Source organism: Saimiri boliviensis, chromosome 6 (genome assembly GCF_048565385.1).
Source record: "Saimiri boliviensis isolate mSaiBol1 chromosome 6, mSaiBol1.pri, whole genome shotgun sequence".
NCBI lineage: Eukaryota > Metazoa > Chordata > Mammalia > Primates > Cebidae > Saimiri > Saimiri boliviensis.
The window spans coordinates 78,656,984-78,678,851 of NC_133454.1; the positions used below are offsets into that span (position 1 = coordinate 78,656,984).

General features: G+C 41.8%; 1 protein-coding gene across 3 annotated transcripts; it reads right to left on the reverse strand.

Annotated features, from left to right (window-relative positions):
• Positions 1 to 3,582: 3,582 nt before the first annotated feature.
• On the reverse strand, positions 3,583 to 20,393 carry TMEM9B (TMEM9 domain family member B). Of its 3 annotated transcripts, none has more exons than XM_010342048.3 (5): positions 20,326 to 20,393; positions 17,225 to 17,316; positions 12,679 to 12,787; positions 9,082 to 9,216; positions 3,583 to 4,730 (listed from the first exon to the last, which is right to left on the reverse strand). In XM_010342048.3, the coding sequence occupies exons 3-5, from the start codon at positions 12,760 to 12,762 to the stop codon at positions 4,575 to 4,577; spliced, it is 375 nt and encodes a 124-aa protein (XP_010340350.1). In that variant the 5' UTR covers positions 12,763 to 12,787; positions 17,225 to 17,316; positions 20,326 to 20,393; the 3' UTR covers positions 3,583 to 4,574. The 3 variants fall into 3 exon arrangements, with proteins under 3 accessions (XP_010340350.1, XP_003919869.1, XP_010340404.1); XM_003919820.4 differs by lacking the exon at positions 20,326 to 20,393 and adding an exon at positions 19,651 to 19,902; XM_010342102.3 differs by lacking the exons at positions 17,225 to 17,316; positions 20,326 to 20,393 and adding an exon at positions 19,651 to 19,901.
• Positions 20,394 to 21,868: the final 1,475 nt, after the last annotated feature.

Below are 21,868 nucleotides of genomic sequence, written 5' to 3' on the forward strand. Positions count from 1 at the left end.
TGGTAATGGCAGATGCCTCCTTCCCCACAGAACTGGACTGTCCCAGGTTCAGCCATGCTTGCTGTGAAACTCTCAGTCCTGAGCGTTTCAGATTGCTGGTCTTTGTTGGGGTGGGACTGGCCGAGCCTGATCACCTGGCTCCTTGCCTCAGACCCCTTTTTTTTCAGATGAACAAGCAACTGTCTCCAAGGTGTTGCAGTTGCCTGTTGAAAAGGTGCCCGGATTTGTGTGAGTTTTTGTGTGGAGACCTGCTGCGAACAGCCATGCTGGAGACTTGTGGTGCTTTTCCACCAGGGAATCTCCTGGCCTGGCTCCCTGTTTCAGTCCCCTTTCTATCAGTTGAACAGGTGACTCCAGGTGCTCCAGTTGCCAGCTGAAATGTTGCCCGGACCCATGTGAGTTTTGTGTGGAGACCCACCTCGCTGGCCAAAACAGCCACACTGGAGACCTGTGGCACTCCTCCGCCCAGGAATCTCCTGGTCTGTGGGCAATAAAAATCCGTCTGGAAATGCAGCGACCACTCACCCTCCACGCTCTCGCTGGGAGCTGCAATCCAGAGATGCTCCTACTTGGCCATCTTGGATTTTTCTTCTTTTTTTTTCTTTCTTTTTTTTTTTTTGAGATGGAGTCTAGCTCTGTGGACCAGGCTAGAGTGCAGTGGTGTGATCTCAGCTCACTGCAACCTCTGATTCCCAGCCTCCTGAGTAGCTGAGATTACAGGTGCATGCCACCACACCCAGCTAATTTTTGTATTTGTAGTAGAGATAGGGTTTCACCATGTTGATCAGGTTGGTCTTGAACTCCTGACATCATGACCCACCTTCCTAGGCTTCCCAAAGTGCTGGGATTACAAGCGTGAGCCACCACACCCAGCCACAACCGCTGATATTCTTACTGTCTCCATGGTTTTGCCTTTTCCACAATGTCAGATAATTGGAATTATGCATATAACCTTTTCAGATTGGCTTCTTTCACTTAGTAGTATGCACTTAAGGTTATTCCATGTCTTCTCATGGCTTGAAAGCTGATTTCTTTTTCACTGAATATTCCACTGTCTGGATGTATCACAATTTGTTTACCCATTCACCTACTAAAGGAAATCCTGGTTGCCTCCAAATTTTGGCAATTATGAATAAAGCTGCTGTTAACATCTGCCTGCAGGTTTTTTCTGTGAACATTAAAAGTTCAGCTCATTGGGTAATTATTATGGAGCACAATTGCTGGATCATGTGGTAAGGGTATGTTTAGTTTTGTAAGTTTGTGGAATCATTTTGCATTCCCACCAGCAATAAACAAAAGTTCCTGTTGCGCCACATCTGTGAGAGCATTTGATGTTATCAGTGTTGTAGATTTTGGCCATTCTGATCGGTGTGTATTGGTATCCCACTATGGTTTTAATTTGCATTTCCCTGATGACATATGATGTGGAATATCTTTTCATTTGTTTATTTGCCATCTGTATCTCTTTCTTGGTGAGGTGTCCAGGACTTTTGCCCATTTTTAAATCAAAATTTTTATCTCTTGAGTCTTAAGTGTTCTTTGTATATTTTACATAGCAGTCCTTTATCAGATGTGTCATCACCACCATCTAGATATTCTGTTATCTTCTGAAAGTTTTGTAGTTTTGCATTTTACATGTAGGCCTATGATCTGTGAGTTAATTTTTGTGAAGGGTATAAGGCAGGCGTCCCCAAACTACGGCCCACAGGCTGCATGTGGCCTCCTGAGGCCATTTATCCGGCCCCCCGCTGCACTTCAGGAAGGGGCACCTCTTTCATTGGTGGTCAGTGAGAGGAGCACAGTATGTGGCAGCCCTCCAATGGTCTGAGGGACAGTGAACTGGCCCCCTGTGTAAAAAGTTTGGGGACGCCTGGTATAAGGTATGTATCTAGATTTATTTATTTGCATGTGGATGTCCAGTTGTTCCAGCACCATTTGTTGAAAAGACTATTTTTACTCTATTGTATTGCTTTTGCTCCTTTGCCAAAGATCAGTTGACTGTATTTATATGGGCCTATTTCTGGGTTCTGTATCCTGTTCCACTGACCTTTTTTGCCAGTAGCATACTGTCATGATTACTGTAGTTTTACAGTAAGTCTCGAAGGTAGTGTTAGTTTTCTGACTTTGTTGTTATCCTTTAATATTGTGTTGGCTATTCTGTCTTTTGCCTTTTTATACCCTTTAGAATAAGTTTAATATCCACAAAATAACTTTCTAGGATATTGATTGGGATTGCATTGGATCTATAGATCAAGTTGGAAAGAACTGCCATCTAAACAGTATTGAGCCTTCCCATTAGTGAACATGAAATCTCTTATTTCTTTGGTTTACTTAAAGTTTTGCAGTTGTCCTCATATAGATGTTGTACACATTTTATTAGATTAATACCGTATTTCATTTTGGGGGTGCTACTGTGAATGGTATTTTTAATTTCAAAATCTATTGTTCATGGCTGGCATATAGGAAAGTGACATTTTTTAGAGACAGGGTCTTGCTGTTTCCCAGGCTGGAGTGCAGTGGCTATTCATGAAGCAATCATAGCTCACTGCAGCCTCAAAACTCCTGGCCTCAGGCAGTCCTCCTGCTTGTCTCCTGTGTAGCTGGGTCTGCAGATACATGCCACTGCATCTGGTTTGATTGACTTTTGTATACTAACTTTGCATCCTGCAACCTTTTATAATCACTTATTAGTTCTAGTCTTTTGTTATTGTCAATTCTTCTGGGTTTTCTACATAGACAATCATTGCATCAGTAAACAAAGACAGTTCTATCTCTTCCTTCCCAATATGTATACTTTTTATTTCCTTTTCTTGTCTCATTGCATTGGCTAGGACTTCCAGTACAATATTGAAAAGGAATAGTAAAAGAAGACATCCTTGCCTTATTCCTGATCTTAGGGGCAAAGCTTCTAATTTCTCATTATTAAGTATATGTTAACTGTGGTTTTTTTGGTAAGCTCATTTTTTAATCTAGTTGAAATTCCCCTCTATTCCTAGTTTCCTGAGAATTTTTATCATGAATGGGGCTATTTTGTCAAATGCTTTTTCTGCTACTGATATGGTCATGTAATTTTCTCCTTTAGATGTGATGGTCTACATTATTTTCAAATGCTGAACCAGCTTTGCATACCTGGGATACATTCTACTTGGTCATGGTTGAACTTAAATCTTTTAATACTAAGAATAAAATAGATAATTTTAGTTATACTTGTGGGTACTTAAAAAACTAAATTTTACTAAACCCCCAAAACCCCATTAACAGCTCCTAAAACCTCACTTTTAGGAATTTAATGTACTTGTATTTTTTTTTTTGCCAAGAATTTCTCAGAACAAGTACTCCTTCAGGAACTTAAAAATCTCCCAATTTATCAAAATATTAGTATACTTTAGAGAAACCCATCCCAAAATTCATATATCCTGTCTCTCTGTACATGCACACACAGATCATTTACACCAATGTTTTATGGTTAGGTTGGTATTAAAACAGTAGTCTCAGAACAGGGTACAAAATATCTTTATATCTTCAATCTCATACAGCAAAAGAGGGAGGAGGAAAAAGCTAGGAGATAGAGATACACTGATGGATGTTTCAAAAATTATTTTTATTGTTACATTTCAGAGAGGACATAGGAAGAAAAAAACCAGTTATCCAATAACTGTTATACCTTTCAGAAGAGGCACCCGCAACCCCAGCCCTAGTTCAAAGTTGCACACATTGGAGCTCAAACGGCTGCCTCTCAACACGACTGGAAATGCTAAGTATGTATATATTATCAATCCAGGGAGGCTTGGGTTTAAAATAAAATTTCTTTATTGCAAGTGTCCAAGTCCTTAGGATCTGTCCTTAAAGATACTAGAAGAAGATGAGTGAGACCACACACACCAAGGCTATGTTTAGTCTTTAGAGTAAACTAGCAAATGGCCAGTTTGTTCTAGGATGCATTGCATCAGACATCACAGTACATGAAGAAAATCTGCTTTTTGTGAAAAGCCACCAGGCATCTCAGATCCAGTTTACCATGAAGTGCAGACACAGGAAATACCCAGATAATACAGTCAGTGCAAAAGTCAAATGGGTAAGTCAGCTCTTTGATGAGGCTGGCTACACTGCAAAATATAAATGAAACTCAAAAATAGAAGGTAAGGTCTATTTACAAAAGTTTGTTTAGTAAAGTGACTTGAAAAAAGTTGTTAACCACTTCCCAGGCATCCCTCCCCTCTCCCACCAAACAAAACAGAAAAACCCTGAAAATTTTCTTGAAAATCAAGTTAAAACTATGTGGTCAAAAAGAGAGTGCTTATTCCAGGTAAAGGACGCCAAGATAATTTACAGGGAGATTTTTAGTAAAAGTCACAAATAAGAAAAGACTTACTGGCTGACTTTGAGCTGTGTGCTTTTAAAAATGTCTCTATTAACAAGAAAAAAAATCAAGCATGTTTTTGCTTCCAGTTTTGAATCGTCCAGTAATAGATGGTGAAATCAACAGGGTATTAAAATGAAACCCAGCAAAACCCAGTCAGTTTCTTCGAGTTATCTGCCTGTTTCTCTCTAGTCACCTTGAATTCAATTCCCAATTAGCTGAGGACAACATGTCGGTCAAAGACAGACTTTCGCTGCTCTTGAACTTGAAGCTTCCAGCGCTGCTGGGCATATTCTACCTTGTTGAGCACGTTGGCTCGACTGCGGGAGCGGGCTAGCACATCATGGGCATTTGCAAAAGGCTGATGATCCTAAAAGTCCAGGAATGGAAAACATTAGAGACGGCACAGTCGGTATAAAACACAGACATAAAACAGTCACCAGCCCGCCGCAGAGATAGAAGCAGGTGAACTTTTCAAACAGAGCATCTATTTGGCTAAGCATTCAACTACAGTATGAACTCAAACACAGACCTAGGTGGTTCAAGAAACATAAGCGATGAGGGAATATTTGTGAAACGTTCCCATGGGTCATCATTTCCAAAGATATCTCCCTTAAAGAAGTGGAGACCAAGCAAGAGACAGTGGTCATCTGTGTTAAAAAGAAGCCTTCCCTAACTGGTAGGGAAAACAAAATCTATTTTCATGTTAATACCTCTCCATGTTATAGATACGGAAAGTAGGGTCTTTCCTTGCTTTATTCAATACCATATTGCTAATGTGTGGCAGAGGAAAGATGTGTCTTTTAATTTCCTATGTCCATTAGAATTGTTTTCTTGCCAGCTTGGGGCCATATTCACTCTGGGAGGGTAAGCTGACAGAATCTTATCTTGGTGGTTTTTAATCTGTCCCTGTACCCTCAACACATACACTAACTGGACTAGCTTCCAAAAGCTTCCTCATTTCCCAGCTTTCCCAATCTGTAATGAAAAGAGACACAGCTCCAGTGCTACAATCACCCTCTATTACCAAGGATAGTAGGAAATCATTTACTTAGCATCTCTATTCAACAAAGACTTGAATCTTCCATTGTTAAGCACCCGGTGGCTTCCAGGTTAAGTTGCCACCTAAGGAAAGAGGCTACTGAAAGGTTGCCCAGGTATAAGTAGAAAACCAACCTATCCTGGTCAAAGTAAGCCAGTGCAACTGGATGTTTGTAGTCATTACACAGGAAACCACTATGCTAATCTATTTATGAATGAGATATAAACACAGCTGTCTAAATGACAAAAAGCATTCAATAGTAATTTATTGCTTTTGTTTGCCTTTTCCTTGATCTCTTTTTCCTGAATCCCATGTTAGCAAAGCTTCTAAATGTTCCAACAGAAGATCCAAGTCACAAGTTGTACCTCTTACGCTAAACTTTGCCTCTAAGAAAGAAATGACATTATTTTGCTGTGTTTGGAAAAAGCTCTATTATATATCCAGGGCAGGAGTCAGCATGTATATGGAAAGCTATGTACATAAACATTTAACTGTAATTATAGGAGTTAGAACACCTGGTCTTGTTTTTAAATAGCAGGATGTTTTATACAATGTCTACATTTGAAAGATATCAAAGAGTTTCCTATAAAGAATCTTTCCTCTTTTTTGTCAAAATTCCTTCAACTTTTCACTTAATTTAGGTAATGGCTTGTATAAACCCTAAAACTCTATTTAAAAAGTGGGTTTTGTTTTTGTTTTTGTTTTTGTTTTTTAAAGATGGAGTCTCACTATATTGCCCAGACTGGACGTGAACCTATTTTTTTTGAAATAGGGTCTAGCCACATTGCCCAGGCTGGAATGCAGTGGCTATTCATACACATTCAGGTGTGATCATAGCTCATTGCAGCTTTGAACTCCTGGCCTCAAGTGATAATACTGTTTCAGGCTCCCAAGTAGCTGGGACCTATAGCCTATTTTTAAACTTTTAACCTTACAAATGAAAATAATAAAGGCAATTCCATGAGGCATAAAATGTTTTTAAAATGTAAGAAAAAAGCTAAAAAAGAAAAAAAGAGGCTAAAGTTATAGAATTGCTTGATTTCCCATTGAGGAAATAAACCCAAGGTCATTTAACAAATTAGCACAAAGACTAAAACTTAGCCTCCTAACCCTGACTTGGTGTTATATTGTCTCAAAACAGATTTCAGTCAGGTAGATTAAAATGACACCATCAGAATATGGTGCTTCAATGAACTTGTGTATAAAATAGCATCCCCTGGGTAAGGACCAAAGGAAGAAAATATTATCACCACTGGTTTGTTTTGACATAAGCAATGCTGGGAAGGAGGATGTACTTATCAGCAGAGGACCTCTCCAATTCCTATTGCTGTTATCTATGCTTCAAGGTAGTGGAGAAAAATCTTAAGGAACAAGTTCAAAAGACTAAACAAATCAGCTAATCCTTTGAGGAACGAGATTGAACTAGCTGCTCATGGTCATGGATGCTGGCGGAATGCAAACAGAGATTTACCCTTTTTATGTTTGTTCTTTTACACCTGATAAAATTACAATAAATACAAAACATGTTTTAGTGTAATGCTTTGGTAATAATGATGGTGTGTCATGGATATATGATATAGTAAATATTGTGACTACTTGCAGTGAGCTTCTTAACTATTTGTACTCTTACTTGCTTTAAAATGCTCTACACTGAACAAACAGAAAAAATGAAAACTGAGAATTAAAAAAAAAACATTTTTAAAGTACACAGTGAAGAACTCACATCTTGGATAAGCAACAGTTTTAAGAATTCACTTATTTTTTTGTAGAGTTGTTACCATAAATTCACAGCTCTGATCAGAAAACCTCTCTCTGCCTAGAATCAGTTTAAAAGACATTCAGGACTCAGCCAGGGTTCCCACAGACAACTTTCTCAAATAGTTAACACACAGGCAGAATCAACCACTGGTGGACAAAACGATTACTGAGCATGTGGCCCCACCATTAAATGCCTGCCCTACATGTTTTCATCTCTATATCCATTTACGTTCTGTGTTATCTGTTTCTGAAATCAGGAACAGAAATTTAATGCTGTTAATGGAAGGATGTAGTTTAAGTCAGACTTTCAATGTCTGTGCCTATAGATCCACAGACATTCCAGAGTAAAAAGACTTTTGACTGTGGTTGGCAAGGGCTCACTCCGGTTTGGCTTTTGAATTGAATCTTAAAACTGTTTTAAATTTTATCCATTTTAAAATGGAACACAGTCCAATGTAATAACCCACAAGAAAAAGTAATTTCTAAAACAGTAATTATATATAATAATGACAGAATGGAAAATTCAGAAACAATTCCATTCAGGATAATGATAAAAAAAATATTCAGCCAGGCATGGTGGCTCATGCTTGCAATCCCAATACTTTGTGAGGCAAGGCAGGTGGATCACCTGAGGTCAGGAGCTCAAAAGCACCCTGGCCAACATGGTGAAACCCCATCTCTACTAAAAATACAAAAAAAAATTAGCTGGGTGTGGTGGTGCGCACCTGTAGTCCCAGCTACTCGGGAGGCTCAGGCAGGAGAACTGCTTGAACCCAGGAGGCAGAGGTTGCAGTGAGCTGAGGTAACACTACTGTACTCCAGCCTGGGCAACAGAACAAGACTGTCTCAAAAAGAAAAAAATTATCTAAGCTATACTGAATTAACAAGTTTGTGAACTATGTCCATTTCTGGACATTTGTGAATAAACAAAAAGCCCATGAAACAATTTATACCCTGATTATGCTAACTATATATATATATATATATATATATATATATATATATATACACACACACACACACCCACATACTACATATATGCACATATATAGTGTATACGTGTATGTGTTTTAAAGATAATCTAGACTGATGGTAGTGATGGTTTTATTTTTCTCTAAAAATCTCAAGTTTTGTTTTGTTTTATTTTGACAGGTTTCTTGCTCTGTTGCTCAGGCTGGAGTCCTACGGTGTGATCACAGTTACTGCAACCTCGAAGTCCTCGGGTCAAGTGACACTCCCATCTCAGCCTCCTGAATAGTTTAGACCACAGGCATGCACCACCATACCCGGCTAATGTTTTTATTTTTTGTAGAGATGGGGTCTCACCATGTTTGCCCAGGCAAGTCTTGAACTCTTGGGCTCAAGTGATCCTCCCACCTTGGCCTCCCAAAGTGTTGGGATTACAGGTGTAAGCCCCCACACCTGGCCCACAGATTTTCTTTTAAGCAGTAGAAAAAAAGGAAATATAAAACATCAGCAGGTTTGCAAGCTGTACTTCATTAAGAAAAGAACATCGCGATCTTCATACTTCCCTTGACTAAAACCTTTGTGTCTTCTAAAATATTTGGTGATATTGACAGGAGAAGTGTTTCAGGCAGGAGAGCTTGAAGAGAAAACAGTCTCTGATACTTTTCTCAATGTAAACAGGGAATGGCAACAAAATTGTGCCCTTGGTACTGAAAGCAAGGCCCTGTATGCACGCTTACCAAAGATCATCAGTTTAAATCATGGCATTTATGGCTTCATCAAGCAATTTCTTCATAAAGAGATATATACTGAAATCGGAGCTGTTTTTAGCCTCTCTAGCTGAGGATCTGCTTCAGCATGTGAACATCCTATATGTGACTATTTTTCATTTGCACCTCACATCAAATGATGACAGAGACGGGACATGAGCAGCTAGGGCAGGCTGAGAACTTACCCCAATATCATCATCACTCTGTATCAACTGTGAGTGTCCAAAGAGGCGCCTCTTCAGAATGGGCTCAACCAGAGTAAGATATACCATGTACAGAAGTAGAAGGCCCAAAATGGAGAGATAAATTATAATGGTAACCTAAAGGAAATTGAAAATTAAGTTACATCTCTGTTCAAGCTGATAAATCAGAATTTTGTATGATAATAGTAAAGCTGACTGACATACCTGCTAAGCATATAGGATTTCTATACAAACCAGATAGCAATGTAAGAAATAAACTCAACTATTCACCAAAGTAGTATTTAAGAAAAAAGAGCAAAGATCTTTAGAATCTTTTTGCAAGTCTTCAAGACTTCATCTTCACCTACTGCTAATCACTTGTCACCACTGCTAGCACAGCAGTTTGTTGTTTTTCCCAGCTGGACATAATCTCCAAGATTCAGCTAGGACATTATGTTTGGACTGCTGCCAAAACAACTTAAACCCCAATAGAAAATGTAATTCAACAGAATACTCTTTAGATCAATTTAGATATACAAAAGTATTCTCTAGGCTGGTGATTCTTTTCTTTCTTTTTTTATTTTTTGAGATGTAGTCTTGCTCTGTAGCCCAGGTTGGAGTGGAGTGGCGCAGTCTCGGCTCATTGCAACCTCCGCCTCCCAGGTTCAAGCGATTCTCCTGCCTCAGCCTCCCAAGTAGCTGGGACTACAGGCACGCACCACCATGCCCGGGTAATTTTGTTGTTTCTAGTAGAGACGAGGTTTCACCATGTTGGCCAGGATAGTCTCAATCTCCTGACCTCATGATCCACCCACCTTGGCCTCCCAAAGTGCTGGGATTACAGGCATGAGCCACTGCGCCCAGCCAGCCGATCTTTCTTGTGACCTTAATTCATGTACTGACAAAAAGTACAGTGTGACACACCCACTAGAAGAACTACAATCAAATAAATGGACAATGACAATACCAAGTGTTGGCAAGGATGTGGAGAAACAGCCCTCATGCACTGTGATGGGAATGTGAAATGGTATAACCTCTTTTGGAAACAATCTGGCAGTTTCTTACAAAGTTAAACATGGCTGGGTGGAGTGGCTCATGCCTGTAATTTCGGCATTCTGGGAGGCTGAGGCAGGTGGATCACAAGGTCAGGAGATTGAGACCATCCTGGCGAACATGGTGAAACCCCATCTCTACTAAAAATACAAAAATTAGCTGGGTGTGGTGGCGCACACCTGTAATCCCAGCTACTCGGGAAGCTGAGGTAGAATCGCTTGAACCCAGGAGGTGGAAATTGCAGTGAGCCAAGATCATGCCACTGCACTCCAGCCTGGCAACAGAGCGAGACTCTGTCTCCAAAAAAAAAAAAAAAAAAAAAAAGTTAAACATAATTTAACCATTCTAAGGAATTAACCCAGGAGAATGGAAAACATTATATATCCATACAAAGACATTTATGTAGATATTCATGACAGTACTATTTGTAATAGAAACTCAGAAATCAAATGTCCATCAATTAATACATGCATATTTATATAGTGAAATACTATTCAGCGATAAAAAATGAAGTACTGATACATGCTACAACTTGGATAAACATCAAAAACATGCTAAATGAAAGAAGCTAGTCATAGAAGACAATACATTGTATGATTTCCATATACATGAAATGTCCATGTATGTAGAGACAGAAAATAGACTAGGATTGTCTGGGGGTGGAGCTAGAAATGGGATTAACTGCAATTGGGCATGAGGGATCTTTTTGGGGTAGTAGAAATGTTCTGAAACTGGATTTATTTATTTTTTTTTTTGAGACAGTCTCACTCTGTCACCCAGGCTGGAGTGCAGTGGAACGATCTCAGCTAAGTACAACCTCTGCCTCCAGGATCAAATGCTATTCAGGCCTTAGCCTCCCAAATAGCTAATTTTTATAATTTTAATAGAGATAAGGTTTCACCATGTTGACCAGGCTGGTTTTGAACTTCTGACCTCAGGTGATCCACCCACCTTGGCCTTCCAAAGTGGTGGGATTATAGGTGTGAGCCGCCATGCCTGAAACTGGATTTTAAAATGTTTTAAATCTACTAAAGTTTATAGAACTGGATACTTATAAGTTACTTTTGGCCGGGCGCAGTGGCTCACACCTGTAATCCCAGCACTTTGGGAGGCCAAGGCAGGCAGATCACGAGGTCGAGATTGAGACCATCCTGGCCAACATGGTGAAACCCCGTCTCAACTAAAGAAAAGAAAAATTAGCTGGGCCTGGTGGTGTGCGCCTGTAGTCCCAGCTATTCGGGAGGCTGAGGCAGGAGAATTGCTTGAACCTAGGAGGCAGAGGTTGCAGTGAGCCAAGATCGTGCCACTGCACGCCAGCCTGGCGCCTGGTGACAGAGCAAGACTCTCTCAAAAAAAAAAAGTGACTTTCAGGATACATCAATTGTCTACTTTTTACAAATCTGTTGAACAATAGTACAGTGAGGATTTCTCTACACTTCAGCACCTTGCTGGAGCAAGAACTCTTCCACAGGGTCAATCACAGCAGAAATCTTTGTGACTGTTATAACTAACCAACCGAGATTCCCCACAGGGCTTCTTTGGGGGAAAAGGAATGGGAGGTGCCATGTAAAAAAATTTACTATAATAAAGTAACTGAACTCATTAGAGATACAAAATGGTGATGAGAGGTATCTACATTCCATTTACTACAGCAACAGTCCACAACCTTTTTGGCACCAGGGACCAATTTCATGGAAGACAATTTTTCCAGGGACTGGAGGTGGTGGGGGATGGTTTGGGGATGATTCCAGCACATTTATTGTGCACTTTATTTCTATTATTATATATAATGAAATAATTATACAATTTACCACAATGTAGAATCAGTGGGAGCCCTGAGCTTGTTTTCCTGCAACTAGACGGTCCCATTTGGGGGTGATGGAAGACAGGGACAGTTCATCAGGCACTAGATTCTCATTCTCATAAGGAGCACACACTCTAGATCCCTCACATATGTAGTTCACAACAGTGTTCACCCTGCTATGAGAATCTAATGCTGCTGCTGATCTGACAGGAGGTGGAGCTCAGGTGGTAATTTGAGTGATGTGGGGGCGACTGTAAAGAAGATGAAGCTTCGCTCACTGGCCCACTGCTCACTTCCTGCTGTATGGCCCTGTTCCTAACAGACCACAGACTGGGCAGTGGCCTGGGGGCTGGGGACCCCTGCCCTACAGAAAATGAAGAAGGGAAATCTTAAAATCCAGAAGTAATATTTCTAGAATAATTACTATATATTTAATTTTTTCAGAGGGTTGGAAAGGCAAGGAAAGGAAGGCTTAAAAATGCTCTCTCGGCCTCTGGCACACATGGCGCACACAGAGGCTGGGATCTCTTTCTGGAATACGCTAATTACACATAGGACACTTTTGTGCCATTTCACGTATCTATCTAACATGCCCTAACAAATCCACAAAACAGCTCAGTGAGGCAGGCAGAACAGGCCTATTATTTCTTTTGGCGTGGGGGTCCAAAATTTTCTGTCTTGTCTAGAAACCATCCAGAAGCAGAAAAGAGGGAGGGAGACAGACAGACAGATATATATTTTACCTTGATTGTGACAGAGCTTCTTTCTTCGTATTTGCATTCACAGCGTAGACAGTATGCTTCTACGTCAGGCCCCCGCACAGGCATGGGCTCCACAACATGAAGGCAGTCACTGAAAAAGATAAAATGCGGCTTAAGCCCAGCTAGCTCTTCTGCTTGCTCTGATCAAAACTTTCCTGAAATCCAGAATAATCATTAAACTTACTCAATGAAAGAGCATAAAAAACTAATAATTAAAATAATTTCGTCTCTCAATGTTAGCATTTTGGTAAGATTTAACCATTTAAGAAGCCACAGACACATATATAGTAATGTCTATTACCAAAGTTTAACAGTTAGAAAAATGTACCAGAAAAATCCCAAACAGGAAGAAAAACTACTTAACAAATCATCTTTAGACTTGCTGTTACTAAGCAAAACTACTTTAAAAGGGTTAAAGTGATGTGGGGCATTGTTCACATAAACAATTATCTTTTTTGAACTAACATTCTTTTTTGTTTTTTAAGAGACATGGTCTCGTTCTGTCACTTGGGCTGTAGTGCAATGTTGCCATCATAGCTCACTGCAGCCTCAGACTCCTGGGCTCAAGTGATCCTCCTGCCTCAACCTCCAGAGCAGCTATGATTACAGGAGCATGCCACCATGCCTGGCTAATTTTTAAATTTGTTGTAGAGATCAGGTCTCGGTTTGTTTCCCTAACATGTCTGGAATACCTGGCCTCAAGTGATCCTCCTATCTTGGCCTCCTAAAGTGCTGGGATTACAGGTGTGAGCCACCGTACCCAGCCAACATCATTCTTAACTGCCAGTGTGGTAAATAAATGAATTATCACGTGTAATAGAGTGGTGAATTCTGAAACTCTGAAAATCGAACACTCAAAGCCACATACAGGAAGAAACAATCACTTTTCTTAATGAGCAAATACACTGAAAAAGCAAGAAGTAGAATGAGAATAAAAATATTTAAAAACAAAAACTGGTTATTCCAAATAACTGAATAAAAACAAAAAAGTGAATGTTTTTGTTAAATCTTATTTTCCCTGACCTCATTTTCAAGGCTAATTATTTATGGTTTATGTAAACACAGTGCTATCAGATTTTTCCTAGGAATCTGTCAAATCTACATAATAGCTAAATTATTCTTCTCCTCAACTATTAAGAGTCTACTACTCTGATCACCTTCAGCAAAAGTAGGGCGAGCCTTCCTGTCCTCCTGCCAGCTGTTGGACAATTCTCTTACCTTTTGGTATCTCTTAGGCATCTCTGGCTGCCTCAAGCACTTTGCTACACCATCCTATCTTATTTTACCCATTCTCTTGGGGACACCCAATCCTCTAGGCTGATTCCTTTTCTTTCCCTACCAAAATGTACTTTTGGGAAACAAAGTTACAGCTTGGTAGCAGGAGTAAGTTCTAATGTTCTACACCACTGTAAGATGACTATATAATTAATCATATATATTATAGTTTCAAATGGCTAGAAGAAAGATACTGAATATTTTCAACACAAATAATAAATGTGTGAGACGTAAATATTCTGATCAAATCACTATATCTTATATGTATTGAAACATCACTATGTACCCATACATATGTACAGTTACTGTGTCAAAAATTAATTTCTAGAAATTCATCTTTTCATGTTCTGTTGCCTCTGAACTGTGACATTAGAAAAAATAACCAAAAATTGTACATGGTAAAAGTTGTTAGGTTATACTTAACAGGTAATTTAATTCTAACAAAGACAGTAATGACAAATTTCCACTGATATTATTTCGAATACGGGTAAAGCCCACAACTCTCACCATAAATGTGTGTGATATCTGTTCCAAATATACAGAAGACCAGGCATGTACCTAACTGGATGCAGGCACAAAATGGGCAGAGGGAACTATATCCCATAACAGGCGTTATCTGAGGATCAGAGAGCTCATCTAGCCTCACACTTAAGAGAAGGTCACAGAGTAAATTCGTATTTGAAAAAGGATCAGGCCACGTACAGTGGCTCATCCCTGTAATCCCAGAGTCTTAGGAGGCCAAGATGTGAGGATCACTTGAGGCCAACTTGAGACCAGCCTAGGAAACACAGTGAGACCCAGTCTTGACAAAAATAAAAATTGCTCAGGTTGATGGTATACACCTGCAGTCCCAGCTACACAGGAGGCTGAGGCTGAAAGACCACTGGAGCCTAGGAGTTCAAGGCTACAGTGAGTTATGATTGTTCCACTGCACTCCAGCAATTAAAAAAAAAAAAAAAAAAAAAAAAGGACCAGAATCGGAATCCAAGACTCCTGCTTCCTACATCAGTTCTTTATCTCTGAACTTGAGGAACATGAAACTGACCTCCTATTTGGTTTCCTATTTCCGCTTTAGAAGCCTCAGCAACAATACCTAAGAATCACTTGGGAATTTTGAGTGCTAAGTAAGTATTGAGTATTTCTTTTGAAGGGCACACACATTTTAATAACAAAAAGATATTGAGTGCTGTGCAAAAGTTGTGCCCGGCCAGAGAGGAAGCAGTAAGGTAGATTCTGGCTGACCAGTCATCACTAAGAGCTAGACCTAGACAGAGCGTAACCACTTAAGGAACTAGGCAACACCTCCCCCTAGTGCCAAAAGGAACACATTAGCTTTAAATCACACCCGAAACACAAACCAGAGCAGTCCAAGTTTTACATCGGCCACCATTAAGTCAAGACATAAAGAAAAACTGGACAAAATGAAAGGCTTAGGAAACAAAAGGTAAAACTGTATCTAGGGCCTCACAGATACTGGAGGCCTCGTAAAGCCGTAATTCTGGTGAATCATAACTTGCCTGCCATTGTAGTCAGTTAAAAATTTTTAGTGTCAGTTGGGAACCTATACCTGGAAAAATGCTAAGCTGCAGGAAAGAAACAAGGAACAGTGGGAGGGAGAGAAGAAAACCCCCAAGCAAGCCTTATTCTCAACTGTTTGTTTTCTTTCTTTCTTTTTTTGGACAGAGTCTTGCTCTGTCACCTAGGCTGCCAGGCTGGAGGGCAGTGGCACATTCTCAGCTCACTGCAACCTCTGCTTCTGGGACTCAAGTGATTCTCTGCCTCAGACTCCCAAGTAGCTAAAATTACAGGTGTGTGCCACCATGCTCAGCTAATTTTTGTATTTTTAGTAGAGACGGGGTGTTGCCATGTTGGCCAGGCTGTCCTCGAACTCCTGGCCTCAAGTGATCTACCTGCCTTGGCCTCCCAAAGTGCTGAGATTACAGATGTGAGCCACCATGCCCTGCCTCTACTGTTTTCAAAGCTATTTCTACCAATAATGAAGGATGAATGACTATGGTCTTGTCTGAGCCTGAAATAATAAAAAGTTAGTGAAAAGATTAGTGCTAAACACTGCTACTTAAGAGACAGGCACTGCATTCCGTTACTGATAATATACCATAAGCACTGAATAAATTTGGAAAATTTATAGACGTAATATTAAAGATTCATTGAACATTCTTGTATCATGTAAAGTAACTTCCTGATATAAAACCTATAAGAATATACACCCAAACCACTTCGTTAATATGACACCACTTAAAGTGGAACATGGAGGTTCATGAGACGTTCTCAAGAACACATTTACCAAATATGAGACTGAACCTAAATGCATATCAGGGAAGAACAGACAATGGCATCAGAGAAACTAGACATACTTGAAGATGGACTTTTCTTTTTAACAGGTTGGAATACTGCTAACTGAATATAATCTTGTTTATAACTCTTCGCTGGTTATTTAGGTATGAAATCAGGTACATGTGAAAGTTCCCACCATTTGGAAGTATTTTTCTTAAATTCCTAGCCCATCAATCTTCTATCGTGGTTACAAACCATAAAACATCACAATTCCATGGGAAGGAACACATTCATCCTGCTGTAACACAACTGCATCCCTACTGTTTCATGGCACACATAGAAAAAGCTATCATTTGTCAGGTCTGCTGGGACAATCAGAGAAGGCTGCTGGTGGCCAGTCAGTCAGGATCCCCGAGTCATCACTGCCCAAGGACTGAACAGGTAATATCTTGCCACACCTATAACTTCTTCATTTACACCAAATGGGAAACTCTGACATACATAGCTCATTTTCGTTTCTTCTTGAGCCTTCTAACACTTGTAAACATAGCTTCACATACTTGGCAATACATCATCAAAACCTACAAGTTGTAAAAATTATAACCCAGAAAAAGGAGGCTAGCTAACTTTCCACTGAAAAGCAAGAGGGAAAAAGGTCCCTCACCAAAACTTAAGGGGGTACAGGAAGACAGCTATGGGTAGTTTAGGTGCCACAAACCCAGTCATATGCCCCCATGAAACTCTGCCTACCTGGGTCTTAGTGTTTTGGCTGTATACCTTTAGGCCTGCATCATGCACTCAGGGCCTTACTCTCACTTTTTCAAATGGAAATATAATTTTGCATTTTTGCTTCAAAGGCAATACTTAAAAAGAAAACTATGCATTTGATGAACACTCTGGGATAACACTGACAACCACAGAAAAATGTGACAGGTAATTCAGTAATCCAGATACTTACCAATCTTTCTGAGATATGTTCTTATTATAAATATGCCCAGAATTTTCTTTATAGGGAGGGCAGATACATTTACATCTGACATCCTCGAAATTCTGTAACCAAAATGGAAACAGTATAGCGTGTTGACAGTTCATCAATATTTTTTAAAACTGTACCATAAATATTTTGCCAAGCATCTTCTACAAAATATTCTAAAATCATTCATTTAAAACTTTAACTTTGACAGATACAAGTTTTTAAAAAGCCATAGTCCTTTGTGGTAATGCAAATGAATCATTATATATTACATGTAGTTATTTTGAAATAATACATGATCTAAGACTTATTAACCATATTTATGGGTCACATGACAATCAAATTATGCTAATGTTATTACCATTTACCTGCCACTAGAAAGACACATAGTAAACGGATAGTTGTGCCTGTAAATAAGAATGTTCATTACTAAAGGCTGGGAAATAATCAAACTAAAAATGATTCACAAAAAAAGGCACAATTCTTCTACGTATTATCCTTTCACCCCTTGGTAAAAGGCACACTGACATGGATAAAAGGGGTTGGTTGGGCCAGAGTCCCATAGAAGGGATGAAATATTAAAGGCACCCAGCTACAACTAGAAAGGAAGTGCACACAGGAAGTAACCTGACTCTGAGATCAGTTTGGTATATGTTCCCAGGAAACTATGCTTCTAATTCCAGGTTGACGGAAAGAACAAAAACCAACAAAACAAGTTTCAAGAGGTGGAGGAACAGGTGACTAAGTATCTGGATAGAGAAAAGAGGAGATGCTTCCTCAGCAAAGGGGAATGCATTTGAGAAGGAAGTGGCTCATCAGTCCCCAGAGGACCTTGCCCACTCCTCCTACATACAATGATACTTCCGGCAGAGCTACTGACAATTCACAAATGTATTCAGCAACCAGTTAGTGAGCGTTTGCGCTGTGTTAGATCTTGTGCTCAATGAGGTGGATTCAGATAAGCATAAGACATGGTTTCTGCTGATAATCAGGACACACCCTAGTAAAGGAGGCTAACAAATAAATACATGATCACAATATATAGAGTTATGAGGCAAAATATGCAGAGGGTGCCGGCAATGTTTTGAAAGACAGGAGATGTGCTGCTGTCCCTGTTTCTGGTAGGAGGTAGAAAAGGTTCAAAAAAAACTTGAATCGCCGGGCGCGGTGGCTCAAGCCTGTAATCCCAGCACTTTGGGAGGCCGAGGCGGGTGGATCACGAGGTCGACAGATCGAGACCATCCTGGTCAACATGGTGAAACCCCGTCTCTACTAAAAATACAAAAAATTAGCTGGGCATGGTGGCGCGTGCCTGTAATCCCAGCTACTCAGAAGGCTGAGGCAGGAGAATTGCCTGAACCCAGGAGGCGGAGGTTGCGGTGAGCCAAGATCGCGCCATTGCACTCCAGCCTGGGTAACAAGAGTGAAACTCCGTCTCAAAAAAAAAAAACAAAAAAAAAAACTTGAATCAAAAACATTTGCCTTCCTGTAACCTTTCCCCACTCCTACATTTAAAGGAATTAGAAATTAAAGCTCTTATTTTAAAAAATGCAGTATCATTCTATTTTCCTATCATACTAATGTGAATCCCTTCTGTTTACCCCAATGATGAGCTAGCTCATCAAAGAGGAAGCACAGGTATGCATGGAGCCAGGGCAGGTCTGGAGAGCTGGGGCACCAGCGAACAGCATGAAGGGACTAGAAGGTCAAGAAATCAAACCAGGGAGGCCACACCCTCACCTCTCTTGTAGTTTAGTTCTTCCCTTACCCACTAAATATCAGAAAGAGAGAAGGCAAGAAAGGGACCGAGGGGCTCCTGGAGGGAGTTAGGTGAGAATATGAAACAGGTGAAAGATGCTCCGTAGGTGCTATTGGGAGGGAAGCAGGCCAGGAGAGGCAAGTTCCCACCACAGGAAGGGAGGTGTTAGGGGTGATCTGAGCCGAGTCGGTCCTTGACAGGGAAGCCTTCTGTCAGATGGATGCTTCCTATCGTTCTAACTTGGGGCATGAGGGGCCTGTGAGGCTGGCGGAGGGCGCGGGTGGGCTGTCAGAGCGTAAGGTGGAAAGCTAAAGGCTCTCGGAAGCGAAAAGGTTGTCAAGTGAAAGGAGCGTGCGGCCGGGGCTGGGAAGGCAAATTTCAAGGTGGGGAGGGGCTGTTGTCCGGGCTGTGGGCACTGTCGGGGCTGGGGACGGCTGTGGGACGCTGACTGCCAGGCAGTCGGGGCTGAGGGCGAGAGTGCCGCCGGGCAGTGGGGAGTGGGGGGTCTGGTGGCGGCGGGGGTCTGTGGGGCTGTGAAGCTAGGGGTCTGGCTGTCAGGAATGGGCTGGGCAGCAGGTTGGCAGACCCAGTTTCCGCAAGGCCGGTGGCAGGGGAGGAGCTTCCGTCAGGAGCGAGACTGGGCGGGACTCACCTTGGCGGCGTCTGACAGCTGCGCCAGCAGGAGCACGAACAGCGCCAGGCACGAGAGACTGAGCAAGGAGCCAAGCCGAAGGAGGCCTCCCCATAGGGTCGCCATCGCTGGGGGCCCGGCGGTCCCCCAGCTCGGAGCCCCCACGACCGGCTCCTGGCTCCCGGCTCGGGCTCGGGCTCAGGTTCAGGCTCAGGACCCAGCTGGGGATCCTCCGCCCTCACTTCCGCCTGGACGCGAAGGCGTCACTGGGCGCGCTGGTTCAGATGCAAAAAGCATCCGCCCCGGAAACGGTTTCCCGAGCGAAGGGCCCGGAGGCTGCGCGGTCCTGGCGCCCAGCCCTGCCTCCCCTCGGCACTAGGACGGAAGGGGACTTCTAGGGTGGCAGCCTGGGCCCAGTAAAGCTTTGCAGCTCTTGGATATCCTCACCGGGCGCAGAAGCTGCGGGTTTATGGAGTCGCCATTGCGCTGGAAAAGTTCTCCTGGCACGGAGACCCCAGTAAACTCCGGGTGTCACACAGGGGCCTCCGGCTGCCCATGCGGGCCGGAGCTGTTCGTGCACAAGCAGGACGGGCGCTGAGCATGGAAACGGGACTGGAACTGGCCGAGCCATGCTTTTCTGGGAAGCCCACCCCCAGTCAGAGGGTTGGGGTTGGTCCCTGCACCTTAGGTACTAACCTGCTGCCCACTCGCCTCCTGGACACAGCACCCCGTCGGCTTTCTAAGTCAGTGAGCTGCCCTCGTGGGTGTGGCCTCCCCTTGGAGCTCCCCGCTTGCCTCCCCCAGGTCCAGCCTGCAGCTAGGAAGTGGGTCACAGCGACGGGGCTGGGCTGGGCCGGGCCAGGCTCCGGGAGATAGGGAATTGGCGAAATAACTGCTCCAGTAGTATCCTCCGCCTAGAACTCCTCGAGGTGGCGAATTGGGGTGCTATGCACTGGTAAGGCAGTGCCTGTTCAGGGCTGCCAACTGGTCTTCCCAGAGCCGTCATTCTCAGCAAGTGCTTTAGGAGTACCTTAGATTGGCACAGTCTCCCACTGAAATATTTTTTTTAGTGGAGACAATGGAGATAGTGGCAAGGATGCAGGGATCATCACAGCCTCTAGGGATTTATTAAATGACCTTGGGCCAATCACTTCCCTTCTCTGGGCCTGTAGTTTTTGGCTCAATATGGGGAAATGGATTTCAATTATGCTCCATGTAATACCCGTGTTTTGTGTTGAAAGCTTTTCTTAAAAGTCTGGATATCCTTGGCTATCCACTAATATGTAAGAGTGGGGCATTAGAAAGCTGATGGAAAGTTCTGTTTACATTGGCCAGTGAGGTGGCTCACACCTGTAACCCCAGAACTTTGGGAAGTCAAGGCAGGCAGATTACTTGAGGCCAGGAGTTCAAGACCAGCCTGGCCAACATGGTGAAACCCTGTCTCTACTAAAAATACAAAAATTAGCCAGGCATGGTGGCATGCGCCTGTAGTCCAAGCTACTTGGGAGCCTGAGGCATGAGAATCACTTGAACCCAGGAGGCAGAATTGCAGTGAGCTGAGACAATCTCACTGCACTCCAGCCTGGGCTGGAGACCAAGACTCTGTCTCCGAAAAAAGAAGAAAAAAAAAAAGCTTCTGTGTACATACTCAGGACTTGTAATTAGTAGGACATACTGCAGTATTTTTCAAAATTCTGATAGTTTGTGAAATCAATCTAATCCATTTTATTTCCCCTAAATGACAGAACAGAATAGAAAATACTACCTCAGAATACGTCATACATGGAAAGGGAATTACTTTGTGAAACTTTGGTTTCTTACATGCATATCATATATACATATTATGTACTGGTTGGATCCCATAAAATGGGAGTTTTTTTTTTAATTGTGGGTGTTTTTTCAAAGAAATTTGAAAAAATACCACTTAGGATAACCAAGGAGATCTCAAACTGTCAGGGCAGGTAGGTCTTTTCTCTTAGAGAGGTAAGTTCTTCTGGAATAAAATTCTCTATACTTTTGCCTGCCTGCTAGTCTGATAGACAGTATTCATTCATTCAGGTATTTGTTGAGCACTTACTATGTGCCAAATACTGTTCCAGGTTCTGGGTATACATCAGACAAAACTGTCTCCTGGGACTAGATTCTAGTGAGGGAGAAAAACAGTGAGTTATGTAGTATTTAGGCATTGTGCAAGGTAACACAGCAATGGAAGGGAAAGCTGAACATATGCATATAGATG